General features: G+C 47.7%; 1 protein-coding gene across 9 annotated transcripts in view; it reads left to right on the top strand.

Annotated features, from left to right (window-relative positions):
- Positions 1–17743, top strand: part of FAM160A2 (family with sequence similarity 160 member A2) — a 27645-nt gene extending 9902 nt beyond the window's left edge. For 2 of the 9 annotated variants that reach the window (XM_032639472.1, XM_032639469.1), the window contains exons 2-12: positions 3796–4124; positions 4255–4893; positions 5260–5418; positions 5611–5697; positions 5904–6071; positions 10037–10116; positions 10330–10535; positions 10924–11703; positions 14183–14361; positions 14521–14683; positions 17223–17743. In XM_032639472.1, coding sequence (XP_032495363.1) covers positions 3987–4124; positions 4255–4893; positions 5260–5418; positions 5611–5697; positions 5904–6071; positions 10037–10116; positions 10330–10535; positions 10924–11703; positions 14183–14361; positions 14521–14683; positions 17223–17584 — 2961 coding nt within the window. In that variant the 5' untranslated portion in view covers positions 3796–3986 and the 3' untranslated portion in view covers positions 17585–17743. Of the gene's footprint in view, positions 1–744; positions 947–2489; positions 2628–3561; positions 3580–3795; positions 4125–4254; positions 4894–5259; positions 5419–5610; positions 5698–5903; positions 6072–10036; positions 10117–10329; positions 10536–10923; positions 11704–14182; positions 14385–14520; positions 14684–17222 lie in introns of those variants that run through there. The other 7 variants (XM_032639471.1, XM_032639470.1, XM_032639473.1 and 4 more) reach the window with 7 other exon arrangements.

The raw sequence follows: 17743 nt of genomic DNA, 5'->3' as shown, positions 1-17743 counted from the left end.
GCTCCTCTGCTAAAAACTTTTGGCTCTTTGTGTTCTGTAGGATAACATCCAAATTCCTTAATATGGCATCATTTGGCCTCAACTCACCTCTCCAGCCTCATCTTGGGCCACTCTCTCTCTACTCTGTGTTCTAGCTTGAATAAATTGTTCACAATTCCCTGACAAACATGTTACTTTTTTGAGCCTTGAAATCTTTGTAATAGCTGCTTCCTCTACTAGGAATGCCTTTTCTTCTCTGCCCAGTGAACTTTCCTCAACCATTAGGATCTAGTTCAGTTTCACCTCCTCTTTGACTTCTTTGTCGCCCTTCTGCAAAAGCGTGGAGAAAGCTGTGTGTGACTGGGGATTTACTGTTGTAAAGGGGAGTCACTATGCAATGGAGTTCATGCTGTGAGTTATGAGGGCTCTGCTGGAGTGAGGTGGGGAGATCCCTGCAAGAAGCAGAGGTGGTACTGGGGAGAGGGGAGGGAGTGAGTTAGCACCATACACTGATAACCCATTTGTCTCATACATATAGGCTGAGGGATAGACAGGCAGAGAGGATATGTCTGAGCTGAGCTCTAGATCGTAGGCTCCTATGAGGTGGGGTTTGTTGATTTGTTCTTCCCTTTTGTATTACTATGAAGTTTTAATCAGATCTTTCTACTTTCAGAATCTAGGGTAAGAACCCATGGCTGCCTCTTACGTCAGTAAGAGGAAGAGCCATTGTAGGGGGAGAGAAGCCTCAGAACTTCACTGACCTGTTCTTAGAAGGTTGTTTTGGTCTCTCTCTGTCTGCTGTAGATGTTGCAGGTGTATCCCTGCCCCCACCTTCCTCCCTCTTTGCCTCTCCCAGGGCAAAGGTTCATAAGTGAGACTGAGCCATTTCCTGCCTCGTGCCTGCTATTCCGAGATTGGTGGGCACCCTTGCTGAGTGTTCCTATAAGGCTGTATTTCGGGCCCTCTGGTGAGTGCTTGACCTTGGCCATTTTGGGGGGTCTGAAAGATCATCTCCTTCTCTTTTCCTTGTGGCTGAGCCTGTAGGTAAATTTGGGAAGAGGGATCTACTTTTCTCTAGACTTTGCTGTGGGAGGAAAGGGCACAGTAATAGGGTGGTGATCCCATTCTCTTCTGTCTTGTTCTGAACTTTTCAGGGTTAACAGGAAGTGAGGGAGTCTTAGGTGGGTGACAGGAACACCAAGCTGTGGCTTTCTTTTAGATTTCTGAAGTATGTGAAGAGGGTCCAGGTTAAGTGTTAGCTTTTGGGTTCTGAGACAGTGATTTCAGTGTGGCTTTTCTCTTTGAGGTCTTTGAAAAGAAATGGGGGTGAGGTGGGCAGGGAAAGTCCTGGAGGCCAGTTCCCCTTGGGTCTGTGAGCATTGCTCTATGTTAGTCAAGGAGTGGAGCAGAAGTGGGCGCCCCAGGTACACCCCAAGGTAGAAGCTGTTTGTTAGTCTTTGGAATTGAGTTCTAGAAGCTGGAAGCAGTTTAGCTGTGGACATGTTAAGGCCTTACTTTGCTGAGACTGGACGCTTGGCCCTTCTTCAGCTCCCCTGGGGTATGAGTGTGAGGTTAGGTCTCTCTTTGCTCCACCATATGTTGCTATCTGACATATTTTTAAAGGCAAATTTGATCTTGTCATTTCCTTGTTTAAAAACCTCCTTTATTCCAGGGTGTTGATAGATAAAACCCAAAGTCCTTAGCATGATATTCAGTGGTATTTATAACCTTCACCCATGTTTACCCTTCAACTTAATATTGTATCTCTCTTCTCTAAATAGTCTGAGATTAAGTCACACCAAACTTGCAACTGTTCTTCAAATTTGCTATGTTCTTTCACAGTACCATATTTTTGAACATACTGTTTTTAATACGAAGAAGGCCTTTCCGTCTGCTTTCTTTGTGGCCAGTATCTCGTTGTTAAAGATTTAAATCAGATATCACCTCTTTTCTGGAATCCTCTTATAGTTTCCCAGGAAGATTTACTTGCTTTCCTTAGCACCCCCATGACATTTTGGTAAGTACCTCTGTTTATAATATCTATTGGAGTTTTTGTTTATGCTCCACCAACTGTTTTTATCCATTTTTGTATTTCCAGTGCTTACCTATTATTAGCACAGTGTCCCAGCACTTATCAGTATGATGTACACCGACTTAATAAATGAGTGAGCCCTGCCTGCTGTTTAGGACTGCTCCCACCCTTTATAAGACTTTTGAAAAAAAAAAAAAAAGACTGTCTTTTGTTCTCCAGAAGGTTTTCTTAAGCATAGTTGCTATCTTCCTTTAGTGTGCGCTGATAATGGTGAGAGGGAGTGTATCTGGGTGGAAGGGGTGGTGGTTAATATAACTGGAGGCCAAATGTGGGCCTGTTGCTAGGTCTCTGGGTTCCTTTAGCCTTATTGAGTGTAAAGAGGAAGGACAACTGAACCACACCTTTCCTCTGAAGTTTTTTTGTTTTTTTTCCTCTGAAGTTTTTATACTTGTGAGATATTGTTGACAGACAGTATTGTTGAGGGGGTGGTAGATGTGATGAGAAGGAACTGTGAGCCATGGCCAAGGCCAGCAGCTGTTTTGGTACTTTTCCCCATTCTCTAGTGAGGGTGTCACGTCATGTCCCCAGGAGTGAGTGTTGGATGCATCTGACAGGAGTGAGTATATGTGTGTTTATGGGAGTGTATCCTTGTGTTCTTTGCTAGAATGAAAATTCTTTTGCTCTTTTGGTTGGCTCTGAATTTTTACCTCTTAAGAGTATTCAGCCAGTTAAAGGTCTATTAGTGTATTTCCTCCTGGGTGGGCTTCTAGGGAGGGACCTGTAATAGTTAGAAAAAAATTTCTTCCTCAACAGTCCCAGAGGGCCGGAGTCAGATCAAGACTGGATTTCCTGATTGTTCTTTGTTTGTTCATTCACTCATTCACTTAAGCATCCGTACATTCAGCAAATATTTATTGAGTCCCTAGGCACTGCTCCAGGTACTGGGGATACAACAGAGAAACCTTGCCCTCAATGAGCTTCATTGTAGTGGGGAAGATAGACAAATAAATAGGCAAATAAATATTTTTAGAAAGTAAAAAAACTGCTAAGAAGAAAGGATTAGGAAGCTAGAGAGTGAAGGTGGGAAGATGTGCTATTTAGATAGAATTGTTAAGTAAGTTCTCTCTGAGGAGATGGCATTTGGAAAGAACTGAGCGATGTGAGCAATGTGAAGATCAGGAAAAGTACACTCCAGACAGAGGGAAGAGCAAGTATTCAAGAAGCCTTGTATGAGTAAAGTATGAGTGAGGAGGGGTATGGTAGGAGGTTAGATTATGTAATGCCCTAGAGACCAAGGTAGAGAATTTGGATTATTACCAGTGTGATAGGGAGTCAATGGAGGGTATTCAGCAGAGGAGAGATGTAGTATAATTTATGTTTTAAAACTCTGGTTGCCGTGTGGGGAATAGATTCTCAAAGGGGCAAGACTGGAAGTATGAAGACCAGATTGGAAGCTATTGCAATAGTGAGACACGTTTGGAGGGTATAGATGATAGGCTGATGAACTGGATATTAGAAGTAAGGACAAGAAGAAAGAAGGATGATGCCTAGGTTTTTGGCCTGAACAAGTAGGTAAATATTGGTATCATTTATTAGGGTGGAGAAGGCTGGGGGAGTAACACAGGTTTAGTGTTGGAATGAATTCTGTTTTAGACATGTTGGATTTAAGGTGCTGACTGTGTGTATGAAGTTCTCAGTGGAGTGGTGGTTCTGAGTTCTTCCTGCTGGGCGGTAGAGAGAGGCAAACTTCTATTAACCTCTTCCTTCCTTTCTCTTTGAATTAGATTTGTAGGTCTGGATCGGGCAGTGACCTCTGAGCTCACTACTCCAGCCTGGTATATCTTCTGGCTCCATGGACAGTTACTAGCTCCTACAGACCGGATGAAGCAGACTAGAGACACAAGTAGAGAAAGCCTCCAGCTGGCAAATTCTCAGAGTGTGGCCCTCTGGCCACTGGCCCTGCCCGGCCTACCTCATGGAGAGGATGAACTGGCTGAGCAGACTGGCCTCCCGGGGCCCTGGGCATCGTGTACCACAAGGGGCCAGTCTGCAGACTCCTGTCATGGCTGACCCTGAGACCTGCCTCATGGTCTTCAAGAATCACTGGTCCCAGGTAGGAGACTATATGCTAAAGGTCCCAGTCTGCTGGCTGCCCAAGTCCTAACATTCTTTGTTCTCTCACCTTGCCATCTAGTCACCTGATCATCTTAAATTTTTTTCTCTTATCTGTCCTGCTTCCCCAGGTGGTGCGAATTCTGGAGCGGCAAGGCCCTAGGGCAGCTCCTGGGGGAGCCGACGATCTCAGTGCTGTGTGCAACCACACTTACCAGATGCTGACACTGCTGGCGGAGGATCATGCGGCGCCCTCGGCTCCCACGGCTCCTGGGCCCCTGCTGGAGTTTGCTCTGCGCGAGGATCTGCTAACCCGTGTGTTGACGTGGCAGCTTCAGTGGGATGAGCTTGGGGATGGGGTTGAGGAACGGCGGGCTGAGCAACTGAAACTATTTGAGATGCTAGTGAGCGAAGCTCGCCAGCCACTGTTGCGGCATAGTCCCGTTCGTGAGGCTCTGCTGATCTTGCTGGATGCCTGTGGCCGCCCTGTGCCCAGCAGCCCAGCACTGGATGAAGGCCTGGTGCTACTTCTCAGCCAGCTGTGCGTGTGTCTGGCCCGGGAGCCTTCATTGCTCGAGTTCTTCCTGCAGCCACCTCCTGAGCCCGGAGCTGCTCCCCGTCTTCTCCTCTTTTCTCGCCTTGTACCTTTTGTCCATCGAGAGGGCACCCTGGGCCAACAGGCCCGTGATGCCCTACTCCTGCTCATGGCTCTATCAGCTGGAAGTCCCACTGTGGGCCGCTACATCGCAGATCACTCTTACTTCTGCCCGGTCAGCACCTCCTGGGATGGGGGGTAGGGTATGGTGTAGGCACAGGAGAGCACCTTCCTGTCCAGGAGTTGTGGAGGGACTATGTACCAGGGCCCTCTCCTTCAGGAAGTAGCCCCCCCGGGTTTGAAAGCAGCACCTGGAGTTGGGGTGGGGATGAAACATGGGCTTAGGTGGATAAGGCAAGTATGAAGGCTCTTCATGGGCCAGTGTTCCCAGGTGATGTGTTGGCACCCTGGGTGACTAAATATCTGCTCTGGTAATAGCTCTTACCCCTACTCACATAAAAACTCTGGGTTAATAGTTCCCTGTTCCCCTTTTTTATATCGTCTGAGTCTTTGGTAACCTGTCCTTGGGGCTGGCCCCCAGGTGCTGGCCACAGGGCTGAGTGCCCTGTACTCTTCACTGCCCCGAAAGATTGAAGTTCCAGGAGATGATTGGCACTGCCTGCGACGGGAGGACTGGCTGGGGGTGCCAGCCCTTGCTCTCTTCATGAGTTCCCTAGAGTTCTGCAACGCAGTCATTCAGGTGGGACTGGGGTTCCCAGGACGTCTGGCCTTTGGTCATTCTGGGGAGATGGGGTGGGAGGGGGTGCATTCCCTGGAGTTCTGGTTTTCTTTCAGCTTGGGGGTAGGGTGCCTATTTGTATTTACCATTCTGCTCCCTTCCTGACAATGGCCCCCTTCAAAATCCTCAGTCCTGTGTCTTGCACCCTTACAGGTGGCTCACCCTCTAGTGCAAAAGCAGCTGGTAGATTATATCCATAATGGGTTCCTGGTGCCTGTCATGGGCCCTGCCCTGCACAAGGTGAGAGTCATGGGTGGCAAGGCAGATTAAGGGATTAGGTTGAGGGGTGGTAACCTCAATGCCAGGACCAATGTGGGTGGCAGTGGGCTGCGTACTCCTCCCTTTTTCCCTGTCTGCTCCTGGTACCTCCTTAGAACTTAGGGAAAATGGCTTAGCATATGTGCGGGGAAGCCCTAAATTTCCAAACTTTCCCTTTCTTTGTCCAGACCTCTGTGGAGGAGATGATTGCCAGTACCGCTTATCTGGAACTTTTCCTACGGAGTATTTCAGAGCCTGCCTTGCTCCGTACCTTCCTGCGATTCCTGCTATTACACCGGCATGACACCCACACCATCCTTGACACCCTTGTTGCCCGTATTGGCAGCAACTCCCGGGTATGGCCCCTACCTCTGTCCTGGCTTACCTGGGTGAGCCATCTTCTCTCTCCGACCTTTGTTCTGGGAGGGTGTTCCTGCCCTTCTTTGGCCTTTGTCTCCAGCAATCACTTCAAAGTTAGGTGGCATTTTCTTTCTAGTATTAAACTTTTAACTGTTTTGGGTACAATTTTAATGTGGCCTCCTGCTTTTGTAATATACAAATCTAGGACACAGTTACCTTTTCTGGATGACTTCGGCTGCTCGTCACGGCTATAGGTGTTGCCATTGTGTGACACTTGTTATGTAGCGTTGACCTGAGGTTCTCTTCAGCTGTGTAGCGCTTTGTGACTTGCTCTGGGTGACTTGAGATCACTTCTTCAGGCTTTGTGTCTGCTTTGATAGGTGATCCAGCTGCTACTAGTACGTTTACCTTTTCTTCCCTCTGGATTTGCTGTAGAGTTTTAGAACTTGGGGCACCCATTTGCCCGCCTACCTACTTACGTTCCTTCTTTCTGAACATTTTGATTGAATGTTCACTGTTTGTCATACTGTTCTCTGGTACTGAGGATATAATGGTAAGCAGTGGTTGTTGACTTCATGGAGCTTCCTTCATAGAGGAGGTAGACAAGTAAACACATAACCAAAATAATTGAAAATTGAGGTCATTGTTGTAAAAAACCCAACAGGGTGCTTAGAAAACAGTAGAGTGGTCAAAAAAACCATTCTGAGGAGGTGACATTGAGTTGAGACCTAAAGGTCATGAGGGAGTTAGCCTATTGAAGAGCAAGTGGAAGAACAGTCTAGGCAGAGGGAGCAATGTATGCAAAGTACATAAGTGGGGAACAGGAAATGAAATGTATTTGAGGAAATGAAAGACCAGTGTGACTGGAGGTATAGTGAGCAAAGGGGAGAAGGGAAGGAGAGGTGGGTGAGTTCAGATCATGTGTGGCCTTGTAGACCATGGTAAGAAGTTTAGATTTTAACCAATAGAAATGTATATAAAATAGGAGTAAATTGTTTCTAAGTCATAAAGACCTGAAGTCTTTCTGGGGGAGTAAAGCATTAGTTTAGCCATGGACTTTATGGCATTTATTTTGGCTCTGTCAACCATTTTTGTTTCCTTCTTTTATTATAAATAATTGAAGTTCTCTGGGTCCTTGTGTTTAAAATAGAAGTTCTTAGATCACTAAAGGTTCTAGAAAACTGTTCTAGATAACTGAGGTACCCGGTAGTAGGGTTCCAGGTAAGTAAGGTTCCTGGATAGCTATGTTTTGTATAGTTGAGGTTTCTGAAGCTACGTTAGGGTGTATATGAGATATTCTAGACTGACTCTGATTTGACCAGTGTTTCTGAACCAAGTGTACACTTTAGAATTTGAAAATGACAGTAACCGTAACAACAGATTCTAGGCTCTGCCTTAGATTTCTTGAGTTATAATCTTTGGGAGTAGGCCCAAGGCATGTGTACTTTTATAATACTCCAAAATGTAATTATGATACATGCCTTGGGTTAAGAATTATTGTCATAAACTGATAGGGAAGAGATGTCAAAGCTTTAATTTTACAAAGGCATTGAAAAAGTTTTATTTCTCATTATGCTGAAGCTCGACCAAGGTCTTAAATCTGTTTGGCCTCATGGAATGTCCTGTTCATGTTTTGGGAATGTTGATTTCCTTCCTAGGATTTGATTTTTCTTCCTGTATTGGGCTCTGTCTGTCTTGCTTTTGTCTTAATCTTATCCTAACTTCTTTGATTCTCCCTCAGTGTCTTTAGTCTTCAGCATATATTTCTGTTAGTCTTGCATTTGGTTCCCTGGTCTCAGGAGCCTTTCATGGTTTTGGGGTTTTGGGGGCTCTCAGTTCTTGGAGGAAGCAAATCTTTTCTGATTTTAGGATGCCCATGTTAAACATGCAGGTGCTTTCCTTTCCCCTGTTTAGCCCTTTTAAGCTTGATTCTGTTGGCCTGACTTTGTAACTGCTATAGTCCGACTTTTGTGGCTTAAGGTGAATCATGCTGGCTAGCTAGCCTGCGTATCTGTATTAGTTTCCTATTGCTGTCATAACAAATTACCACAAACATAGTGGCTTAAAGCAACACAAATTTTTTATCTTACAGTTCTGTAGGTCATGTATCTGACACGGACCTCACCCCACTAAAATCAAAGCATCAGCGGGGCTGCATCCTTTCTGGAGGCCCTAGGAGAAAATCCGCTTCCTTGCTCATTGGGATCATTGGTTGAATTTACTTAATTGTAATTATAGGACTGAGACTCCTGTTTTCTTGCTGGCTGTCAGCTGAGGACCATTCCCATCTTCTAGAGACCAACTAAATCCTTGGCTTGTGATCCCTTGTTCCATCTTCAAAGCCATCAGTGGTGAATCGAGTCCCTCTCATGCTTCAGATCTCTCTTCTTTTTGACCCAGCTAGGAAAGGTTCTTGGCTTTTAAAGACTCGTGTGATTTGAGTGGGCCTATCTGGATAATCCAGGCTACTCTTCCCATCTTAAATTTTTTAATAACCTTAATCATACCTGCAAAGTCCCTTCTGCCATGTAAGGTAATTTACAGGTTCTGGAGATTAGGACCTGGACATCTTTGAGGGGCCATTTTTTCTACCTACCACACAATCTTTCAGTGAGTCTGAATGTTTTCATTGCTAGTTAAAATGGTCATTTAGGATAAACATCCATGCTGTCTAAAATGGGAACTGCTATCTTATCTCTTTCCCACCATGATTGGCTTTTGTTTGGTTTTGTTTTGTTTTTTCCTTAAATGTATGTATGTATGTATGTATTCATTTATTTATTTATGGCTGTGTTGGGTCTTCATTGCTGTGCGTGGGCTTTCTCTAGGGGTGAGCGAGGGCTACCCTTCGTTGCGGTGCACGGGCTTCTCATTGTGGTGGCTTCTTTTGTTGTGGAACATGGGTTCTGGGCACGCAGGTTTCAGTAGTTGTGGCACGTGGGCTCAGTAGTGTGGCTTGCGGGCTCTAGAGCGCAGGCTCAGTAGTTGTGGCGCATGGGCTTAGCTGCTCCACGGCATGTGGGATCTTCCCGGACCAGGGATCAAACCCATGTCCCCTGCACAGGCAGGCAGATTCTTAACCACTGCGCCACCAGGGAAGTCCCATGATTGGCTTGTAATTCCCCCACAGTCATTTAGTTAATGATGAGCACCTAGACTGTGCAGGTAGTGCCCTGGACTAAGACCCAATAGTTGTCTTCAGGGTGCTCAAGGTATACTTGCCGTAAGGGAAGTATAGAGAAAGTGCTTCGGGGATTCATAGGAGTGAGGGAGTGCTTACATGTGTCTCTTCTCTTCATCTAGCCAGAGGTGAACCACCTTTTTTACTTTTCTAAAACAAAAGTTTCCCTTGTTCTGGACCCACCTATTTTTTCCTTTTCCTGTCAGCTGCCCTTGAACTTTTCTTTATCCTACCTTCTGAGAGAGACACTGGTGTTGGAGAGGTGACTCAGACTCCTTGTTCACAGCCCTACCCACTTCCCAGCTGGGATTCTTCCAGGTTCCCTCTGGTTTTTTGTTGGTAGGCGTTCAGTTACTATGCTGCTATAGTCTGTTGACAGGCATTCCCTTAGTTATCACGTTGCTGTTGTCTCCTGTTAGTCATTCACTCAGTCCCAGTATTTCCTGGGGTCTCTTCATGGGTATTCATTCCATTTAAGTATTGCTGGTATCTCCGCTGCCAGGTATATATAGCCAGAGAGTTTGCTGACATGTGTATGGTCTATAGAAATACATTAAATCTGACATGTGGTTCATTCCTATCTGTGAATAATGAAGTCTTGACCACAAAGATCATGTGATCATTTATTTAATATTTGAATGATTGTTTTGTGCCAGGCCCTGTGCCATCATTGCTCCAGGAGAGGTTGGTTGGGCCTGGGGTTGGGGAGGTTTCCATTTGGTAAACATCTTGGAGGGTAGAGAGCTCTTATGGTGACTCCCCGCCCCCCCCCCCCCCCAGCTCTGCATGGTCTCTCTGAGTCTCTTCAGGACCCTACTGAACCTCAGCTGTGAGGATGTCCTGCTGCAGCTGGTTCTCAGGTACCTGTGGGGGCAGGGCTGAGGGATGGCTGATCCTGAACCCTCCGGGCCCTCAGGGCCTTGTGCATTGCTGGGGTGATGGGTTGCATTGGGGTTGCTTGTGTGTGTGTCCTCTCGAAGCCTGGCTTAGCCATATAGTTCCACTGATGATCTCCCAAGCCCTGTCCTTCCTTCCTGATCTATCCTGTGTCCCTTTTCTGCTGTCTTTCCCAGGTATCTTGTCCCGTGTAACCATGTGATGCTGAGCCAGAAGCCAGCTGTGCGCGATGTGGACCTATATGGACGAGCAGCAGACAAGTTTCTCTCCTTAATCCCACGCTGTTGTCGGCACCGTGCCTCTAGCCCACCTCGTCCAGAGCATGCCTCGTGGGCACGAGGTGGGCCTAGCAGAGAGGCAGGGAGAAGGGAGGACACGACGGGTATGGCCCGGGTTCTGGGGGAGCCTAGCAAGAAGGTGGGAGGAGGGAGGTGGCCGTGAGTGGCATTCCATCTTTGGGGAGGTTGATGAGGGGTGTTGTAGGGTGGATCCTTAACTCCACCAAAGAAATTTAGCTTCTGAGCAAAGCTGTTCCTTTTCTTCACTCCAGTTGTACTCTTCTATTTCCATTGTTTTTGTGGTGTTGGTGGTAATGAGGAGGGGGTGGTGGATGAGGAAAAGCTTAATTTGAGGAGTGGAGAGTCAGCTGTCTGAATCAGTCCCATGTTTCTTCTGCTTCGTTGCCTTCTCTCTTAGTTACCCAAGGTGTCTCATCCTTCCTCCTGCACCTCTGGCTCTTTGATCTCTCTTATGTGTTTTCCCCTCTGCAGGCCCTGGAAGCCCAAGCGTTGACTCCTCTTCTGTGGTGACGGTACCCCGGGCCTCCACGCCGTCTCGTCTGGCCCTCTTTCTGCGACAGCAGAGCCTGGGTGGCTCTGAGTCCCCAGCCCCAGCTCCTCGCTCACCAGGGCTTGCTGCATCCCCAGCCTCCAGCCCTGGCCGACGGCCCAGCCCTGTGGAGGAGCCCGGTGAGCTGGAAGACAATTACCTGGAGTATCTGCGTGAGGCGCGCCTTGGTGTGGACCGCTGTGTCCAAGCCTGCCGTACCTGGTCTGCCCCCTATGATGGCGAGCGGCCCCCTCCTGAGCCCAGTCCTGTTGGCTCCCGGACTAAGAAACGCAGCCTACTGCCTGAGGAGGGCAAGGGCGATGCAGGGGAAGGGGAGGTGGAGGAGCTGGGGAGGGGGGCGCTGGCTCTGGGTGTGAGGGAGGGCCCTGGCCACCTGCGCCCTCCCCAGCTCAATGGGGTGCCAGGACCATGGCCTGACGGGGCCAAGAAGGTTCGTCGGGTGCCACAGGAGGGAGCTGGGGAACTACTAGAGGGCACCTCCGAGGGCGTGGCAGGACTAGAGAGCTTTGGGCAGGAGCTCCGGGAGCTGGAGGTGGCGTTGAGCAATGGGGGCGCTGGCTCAGAGCCCCCTCTAGAGCCTTCACTACCTCTTGAGGAGGAGGAGGCCTACGAAAGCTTCACCTGTGCCCCTGAGCCCCCTGGCCCCTTCCTCAGCAGCCCTTTGCGGACTCTCAACCAGCTGCCAAGCCAGCCCTTCACTGGTAAGCTACTTAGCCTAGGTCTTCTCCTTTGTGTACTCTTTGCATGTTCTCGACATGTTTGTGCTGGTTTCTGAGACTTCTTGCCCATGTCATTCCTGTGTACTTGCCTAGCTCCTCATCCATTTTGCCTGGGTCCCCTCCAGATACATATCATGTCATACTTGTGTCTCAGTGTCTGTCTGTAGTCTTCCATGCTTGTGCTGGTTTGAGTATTGACTTATGTCTGAGTCTTGTATGTCTGTCCTTTATGCATGTTCCTCCTCTTCCTCAGTCTGGCCATTTTCTGGGATGTGTGATTACGATATTCTGTGTTTGGTGTTTCCTGGTGAATCACAGCAATACATCTGAACCATGTGGAAGACATACGTGCTGTCCTGTATGTGAGGCACCTATAAATCATGCTGTTCCATGTTGTTCCCACCAATATATCTGTCTGGGTGTTGGGTCTCTTGTCAGCTCTTCTGTGGCCCAGGGTCAGCTCTCTGGTATACTTCTCTTCTTCAGCCCTGGCCTCCTTTCTCCCAGCCTCTTTAGAGAAGGGCTCAGTTTCAAGTTGCTCCTGTTCCCTGTCCTTGCACCTTGTTGGTTGCCCTGACTGCTCAGTAAGACTTTCTAAGGGTTTATGGTTAGTGGTAAGAACTGAAGCAGATAAAGTGAAATAACTCTCTCTGGGTAAATTAGATCAGTGAAATACCTCTATCAGGGCAAATGACAAAGCATGGCCCTGAGCCCCCTGGCTAAGTTCTTTTGGTCTCTCCAAAAGGCCTTGGAGCTAGATCTGGCCTGAGTGGCAGGGCTAACTCCTCTTTGTTTTTGTTTGAGAGCCAGCTTTACCCAGCCCAACCCTCATCTGGCTCTTGTCCCTACTCTACACCCCATGCTGGGGATTGGTGGGGAGGCTCTTCTGGGAAGCTGTGTAGTGCTTTGGACTAGACATACCTTGAGTTAGCATTCCATCTATGTCTTTGTTGCATGTAAATCACTTACTGTGATGCTGGTACATTGCGAGAACTCAGCATGTGGTAGTTTAGGATTATCATCTCTTGGGTGCATGGCGGATACAAGTTGACCAAGGTACCCGCATGTCTTCCTGTTGTTTGTAGTCAAGTTATCATGCATTGATCAGTACATGCCCTAACTGGGCCTTGCACAGCATCAGGCCTTTTGCTCTGGAGTAATGACAACTCTTGCAGACTACAGAAAATATGTCTTTTCATTTATTTAGGCTTTGCTCTGCTCTTTCCTTCTCTAGACCACTAGAAGGTGGTGTGCAGGTTTTACCACTTTCTTGAAGCGTTATTTGAAGTTCTGTCCTTTTTCTTCTTCTAAACTCATGTGAGCTTTTTCTCTTGCAGAAAAGTCCCTGGAGATGAGAAGGACAAAGTTATGGGTTATCTTAGGACCCTGCTAAGCTAGAGTTGTTTTAGAGCTAAGGCTAGTCATGTGCATGTGGAGTAAGAATGTTCTAGGATCTTTCTCAGGATTCAGTGTCTCTTGCCCTTCATTGTTCTCCTGCCTCAAGTCTTAGTGCAGTTCCTAGGCACACTCCCTCTCCCTGACAAATCCCTGACCAGACAGACTGTGATGGTTCTACAGTCCTAGTGTTGGTGATCTGGCTCAGTTGAGGCCAGTTCTCCCGGAAGATCATTCTAATCCCTTCTGCCATCCTCTTTTCCACCAAAGAGTCTGTCCTGAATCAGTTTTCTCTGGCCCTGAACTAAGCTCTTTTTTCCCTACAGATTCTATTTCACCACCTTGGTTCCCCGCTCCTGAACAGACCTGATTTCTTTTTTGGTTCTCCAAAGATTCCTCCCCTAACTTTAAGTTGACCAATCTAGTCACCATCTTTGCCTTCACTATGCTTTCTTCTTGCTTTATTTCTGACTCAGGTCTAGTGTTATCCACTGTCTTGTATGTAACCTGATTTCTTCTTTTGGTCTAATCACTTTCTCACTTGTTCTTTCTTCAGTTGTCATCTTGGGTGCAGCTTTTTAAAAAACTGAGAAATATTACATAGCTTATGGTTATTATTGAATACTTATAACTTGCTAGACTTTGTCCTAAATGCTGTGTATCAGTATCTCTTTGATCCTCTTAATAACCTTATGAGGTGGGTGTATTTTCTTATTTTACCAAGTAGGAAACTATGCTTGGAGAGTTTTGATTCATCCAGTAACTTAACTAGTAAATGGTAAAGCTAAAATTTGAACCAAGTCTGTCTGATTCCAGAGCCTGTGTTCTGGCCCTTCAGCTAAAATGTGTATAAAGCTGGCATCTGGACCTCTTGTGGGTCCATGTGGTGTCTGCCATTTTATCTCCTCCAGAATAGGTGGTCACAGGATATTTAAACATGCAAATCATTTTCTGACACAAATAATTTTCATCTAGTGGTGGTGGGGGGTTTCATTTTGGGGAGGAATGCGTGTGATGTGCATTGTGTTTAGGCCTTGTATCCTTGTGCCCACCCCCCTCACCCCAGGCCCCTTCATGGCTGTGCTCTTTGCCAAACTCGAGAACATGCTGCAGAACTCCGTCTATGTCAACTTCCTGCTGACGGGGCTGGTGGCCCAGCTGGCCTGTCACCCCCAGCCCCTGCTCCGCTCTTTCCTGCTCAACACCAACATGGTCTTCCAGCCCAGTGTCAAGTCCCTGCTGCAGGTGTGCGATGCATGCATGCATGGGTGCGTCCAGGCTCCATGGTGGGCCAGGCCCACAGCTGGAGTGGCCCTGGGGGGGCTGGGAATAGGCCCAGCGGGGCTAGAAAGGACTATGTCAGTCTAGAGCCACCCAGAAATGTCATGAAGTTGTGCTTCATAGGTGCTGGGCTCTGTGAAGAATAAGATCGAGAGATTTGCAGCCTCCCAGGAGGACTTCCCAGCACTGCTATCCAAAGCCAAGAAGTACCTCATTGCCCGTGGCAAGTTGGACTGGACGGAGGGCCCTGCGGCAGGATCTGCCCCCCGCCGGTCTGATTCCCTAGGTGAGGCCTACCCTGCCACCACCTCCCTGTCCTCCCTAGGCAACTAATTAGCTCAGGTTAACTGAGTTTCTTATTAAGGTTGAAGCCTTGCACCGGGAACTAGGGAGTTGCAGAGAGTAGAGTCTTGATTTTGCCCTCAGGTTTCTGGGCAGAGGAAAAACATAGTTCTGTCCACTGAGAGCCAAACCAACAGTACCAGCAAAAACTACTCTAGAAGTTGGGGACGGGCAAGGGGACAGAAGAGTCTCTAGGTTGAGATATTGTTAAAGCTTGGTAAAGGACATGGCATTTGACATGGGCCTTGAGAGATGGGTAGGACTTGGGTAGGCAAAGGAGTGGGATGACTTTATTCTTTTGTTCAGGGGACAGCATGAATTGTTTAGTTGGAGCAGGGGATTTGGAAGTTGGTGGAACAGTTGGTAGTAAGGTTGGAAAGATTTGGTCAGAGCAGAAGGTTCTCAGCATAGAAGTTGGGCTAGGCAGAGGTTGTAAACTTTTAGGCAGTGAGAAACCATTGGAGGTTCTTAGATCTGGGAATGGAGAGATAAGTGTGTTAGTTCATGTGCTAGTTGCACTGGAGCTAGGAGAAAATGAAGTCAGAAGAGCAATTGGGAGGCTTATGCCATAATGCAGATGTGACCTGTGAGGCTTGAATTAGAATAGTGGAAATAGAAAGGAAGAATTTGAAAAGGTGGAAATGGGAAGGAAGTACTGGCAGAGTTTGGTGAGTGGTTGTGGGGTATAAGGAAGAAGGAAGAGTTAAATATGACCATGATATTCTAAATTTAGATCTTTCATCAACAGGTATCTGAGTGCTTGCCATATGTGCTAGGTGTTGTCTGTGATACAGGGGACTCAGGGAGGTACAAGATGTGATCTTTGCTTTCAAAAAGCTGATAGTCTAGATAGTGACTAGAGGATTGTCATAACTGAGGGAGCAAGGTCCCAAAGGTGGTGGAAGTAAGTGGGAACCAGAGCACAGGAAAGTTTTTTTCCCCCTTTGAGGCAAATGAGGAGAGATCAAAGGAGGAAATGTTATGTACAAGTGGAGTTTTGAGGTGTGGAGGGAAATTTTAGGCAGTCGAAGTCATCCTTTATTTGCTAATTGAAGTAGGAGGCAAAATAATATGCTGAGCAAGAGAGCAGAGGTGAGATGGGGGCTTAAGGAGGAAAGTGTATAGGTTGGGAAGAGAGTACCAGAAGGGTTATTAGATAGCTATGAAGGCCCAGCTGAAGTTCCTTAGCATGATTTCCTCATGGTCCAGTACCAGGAATTATTTCTTGCTTCCACAGTCCTGGTACTATGTTCACTGTGGAGGGCCCAGGGATATAGAGGTAAATAAGACAGAGTCCAAGCCCTTAAACTCACAGATTAATGTATGAGGTAGAAGACATGAGAACAAGTTATTAAAATGCAATGTGATAGAGCAGTAAAATGGGAAGTCAGTGGAGGGCAAATTAGAGGAGAGGTAGGGATGGGGAAATTAGGCCAAGGATGAAAACATTGAGGAAAGCAAAATTAAGGCAGAAGGGGCTACAGAGGCATGAAAGGAGCCTGGAGGGTTCCAGGAGGAGCACATAGGTGTGGATGCCAAAGCAGGGAGAGTTTCTAGAAGAGGTGGGAGGAAGTGTGTAGAGAGTTTCTAGAAGAGGTGCGAGGAAGTGTGTGAACCTGGTTGTAAAGGACTCTGAACGCCAAATCTAATATATCTGTTTAGCATATCTCTATAGCCATTATTAGAACTCGAGAATGGGAATGGTATCATGATCTAGAGACTAGATCCCTAGAGTCTAGGCCCTAGGTCCTGGACAGGGCCAAGAACAGATCCAGAGCCAGCAATCTAGGAGGAAGGAAATTAGAGAAGAGAAGGCAGTATTTTAAATGGTTCATTTGAGTCTAAGCTGACATGAAGTTGTCTGGCCACAACCAGTGGGAGAGTGGCTTTGGTGGATGTAGGAGAGGAATTGGTGGAAGGCCAAGTGGTGGCACAGGAGAGCAGAACTTGGAGGGACAGTGGTGTGTGATAGATGTGATAAAGTCACTGAACTATGACTGCATATGTAGCACCTGTGGGTATTGAAGGAGCAGGGGTGTGGGTGAGGTGTTACAGATAGGCAGGGGAAGGAGGAAATGTCTAGAGGATTGACCCATCTAGTATAGGAGGGTGCTGGGCAGCAAGAATAAGGGCATGTTACAGACTGAGGAGAAGGAGCTTGGTGATGGTAGAAGAGTGATTGGAAAGGGAGGCGCAATAAGAGAACCCCTCAAGGTGAAGGGGCCTGGAGAAGGGAGGGGTCTTGTCTGGGAATGAAGTATCTGAGGGGTTGACTGCCTAAAGACTGAGCATGATGGTTGGCTGTTGGGGAGGTTGGGTAGAGGGAAGGAGGCTGGGCAGGCAGCACCTTGGTGTTAAGAGTTCTAGTGGAGAGGTCCATGCCCCTGGGGGAGTGGGGGTGCGTGGGGAGGGGAATCTCCTCTCCCAGACCAGGGAACTTTGCCTGACGCCAGTAGCTTCACGACACTCCTGTTTGTTCCCAGTGAAGAGCCGGAGGCCATCCTTGGGGAGTTGCTCCTGCGGCAATGCACACAGTCCAACCAGGGCTCGGCAGGCGGCACAGATGGTTCTTCAGCCTGGGAGAGACGGCACAGGACTTGGCCTAGGTGGGGGCTCCCCTGGGGCATCAACACCGGTCCTACCCCCCCGGGGTGGGGCCCCTGACCGCCAAGGTGAGGCTCTGCGAGTCAAGAATGCTGTCTACTGTGCAGTCATTTTCCCTGAGTTTCTCAAGGAGTTGGCTGCCATCTCCCAGGCCCACGCTGTCACCTCGCCTTTCTTGTTGGATACTTCAGAGGAGGGATCTGGCCCTCCCATCTCAGGCTTTGGGCCCCTCAATCCTTAACTTTCTTCCATGGACAATCAGGGCCTTGAGTGGCCTGTGCTGGGGCCAGGGTGTAGGCTCCTTTATGTTTGGAGGCAGTGGCAAGAGGACTTTTTAATTTATTTCCAATGAATGTTTTCTGGAGAACTTGTTGCAATATGTATAAAAGGGAAATCTCTA

Source organism: Phocoena sinus, chromosome 8, assembly GCF_008692025.1.
Source record: "Phocoena sinus isolate mPhoSin1 chromosome 8, mPhoSin1.pri, whole genome shotgun sequence".
Classification (NCBI taxonomy): domain Eukaryota; kingdom Metazoa; phylum Chordata; class Mammalia; order Artiodactyla; family Phocoenidae; genus Phocoena; species Phocoena sinus.
This window is presented reverse-complemented; position numbering and strand designations above follow the sequence as displayed.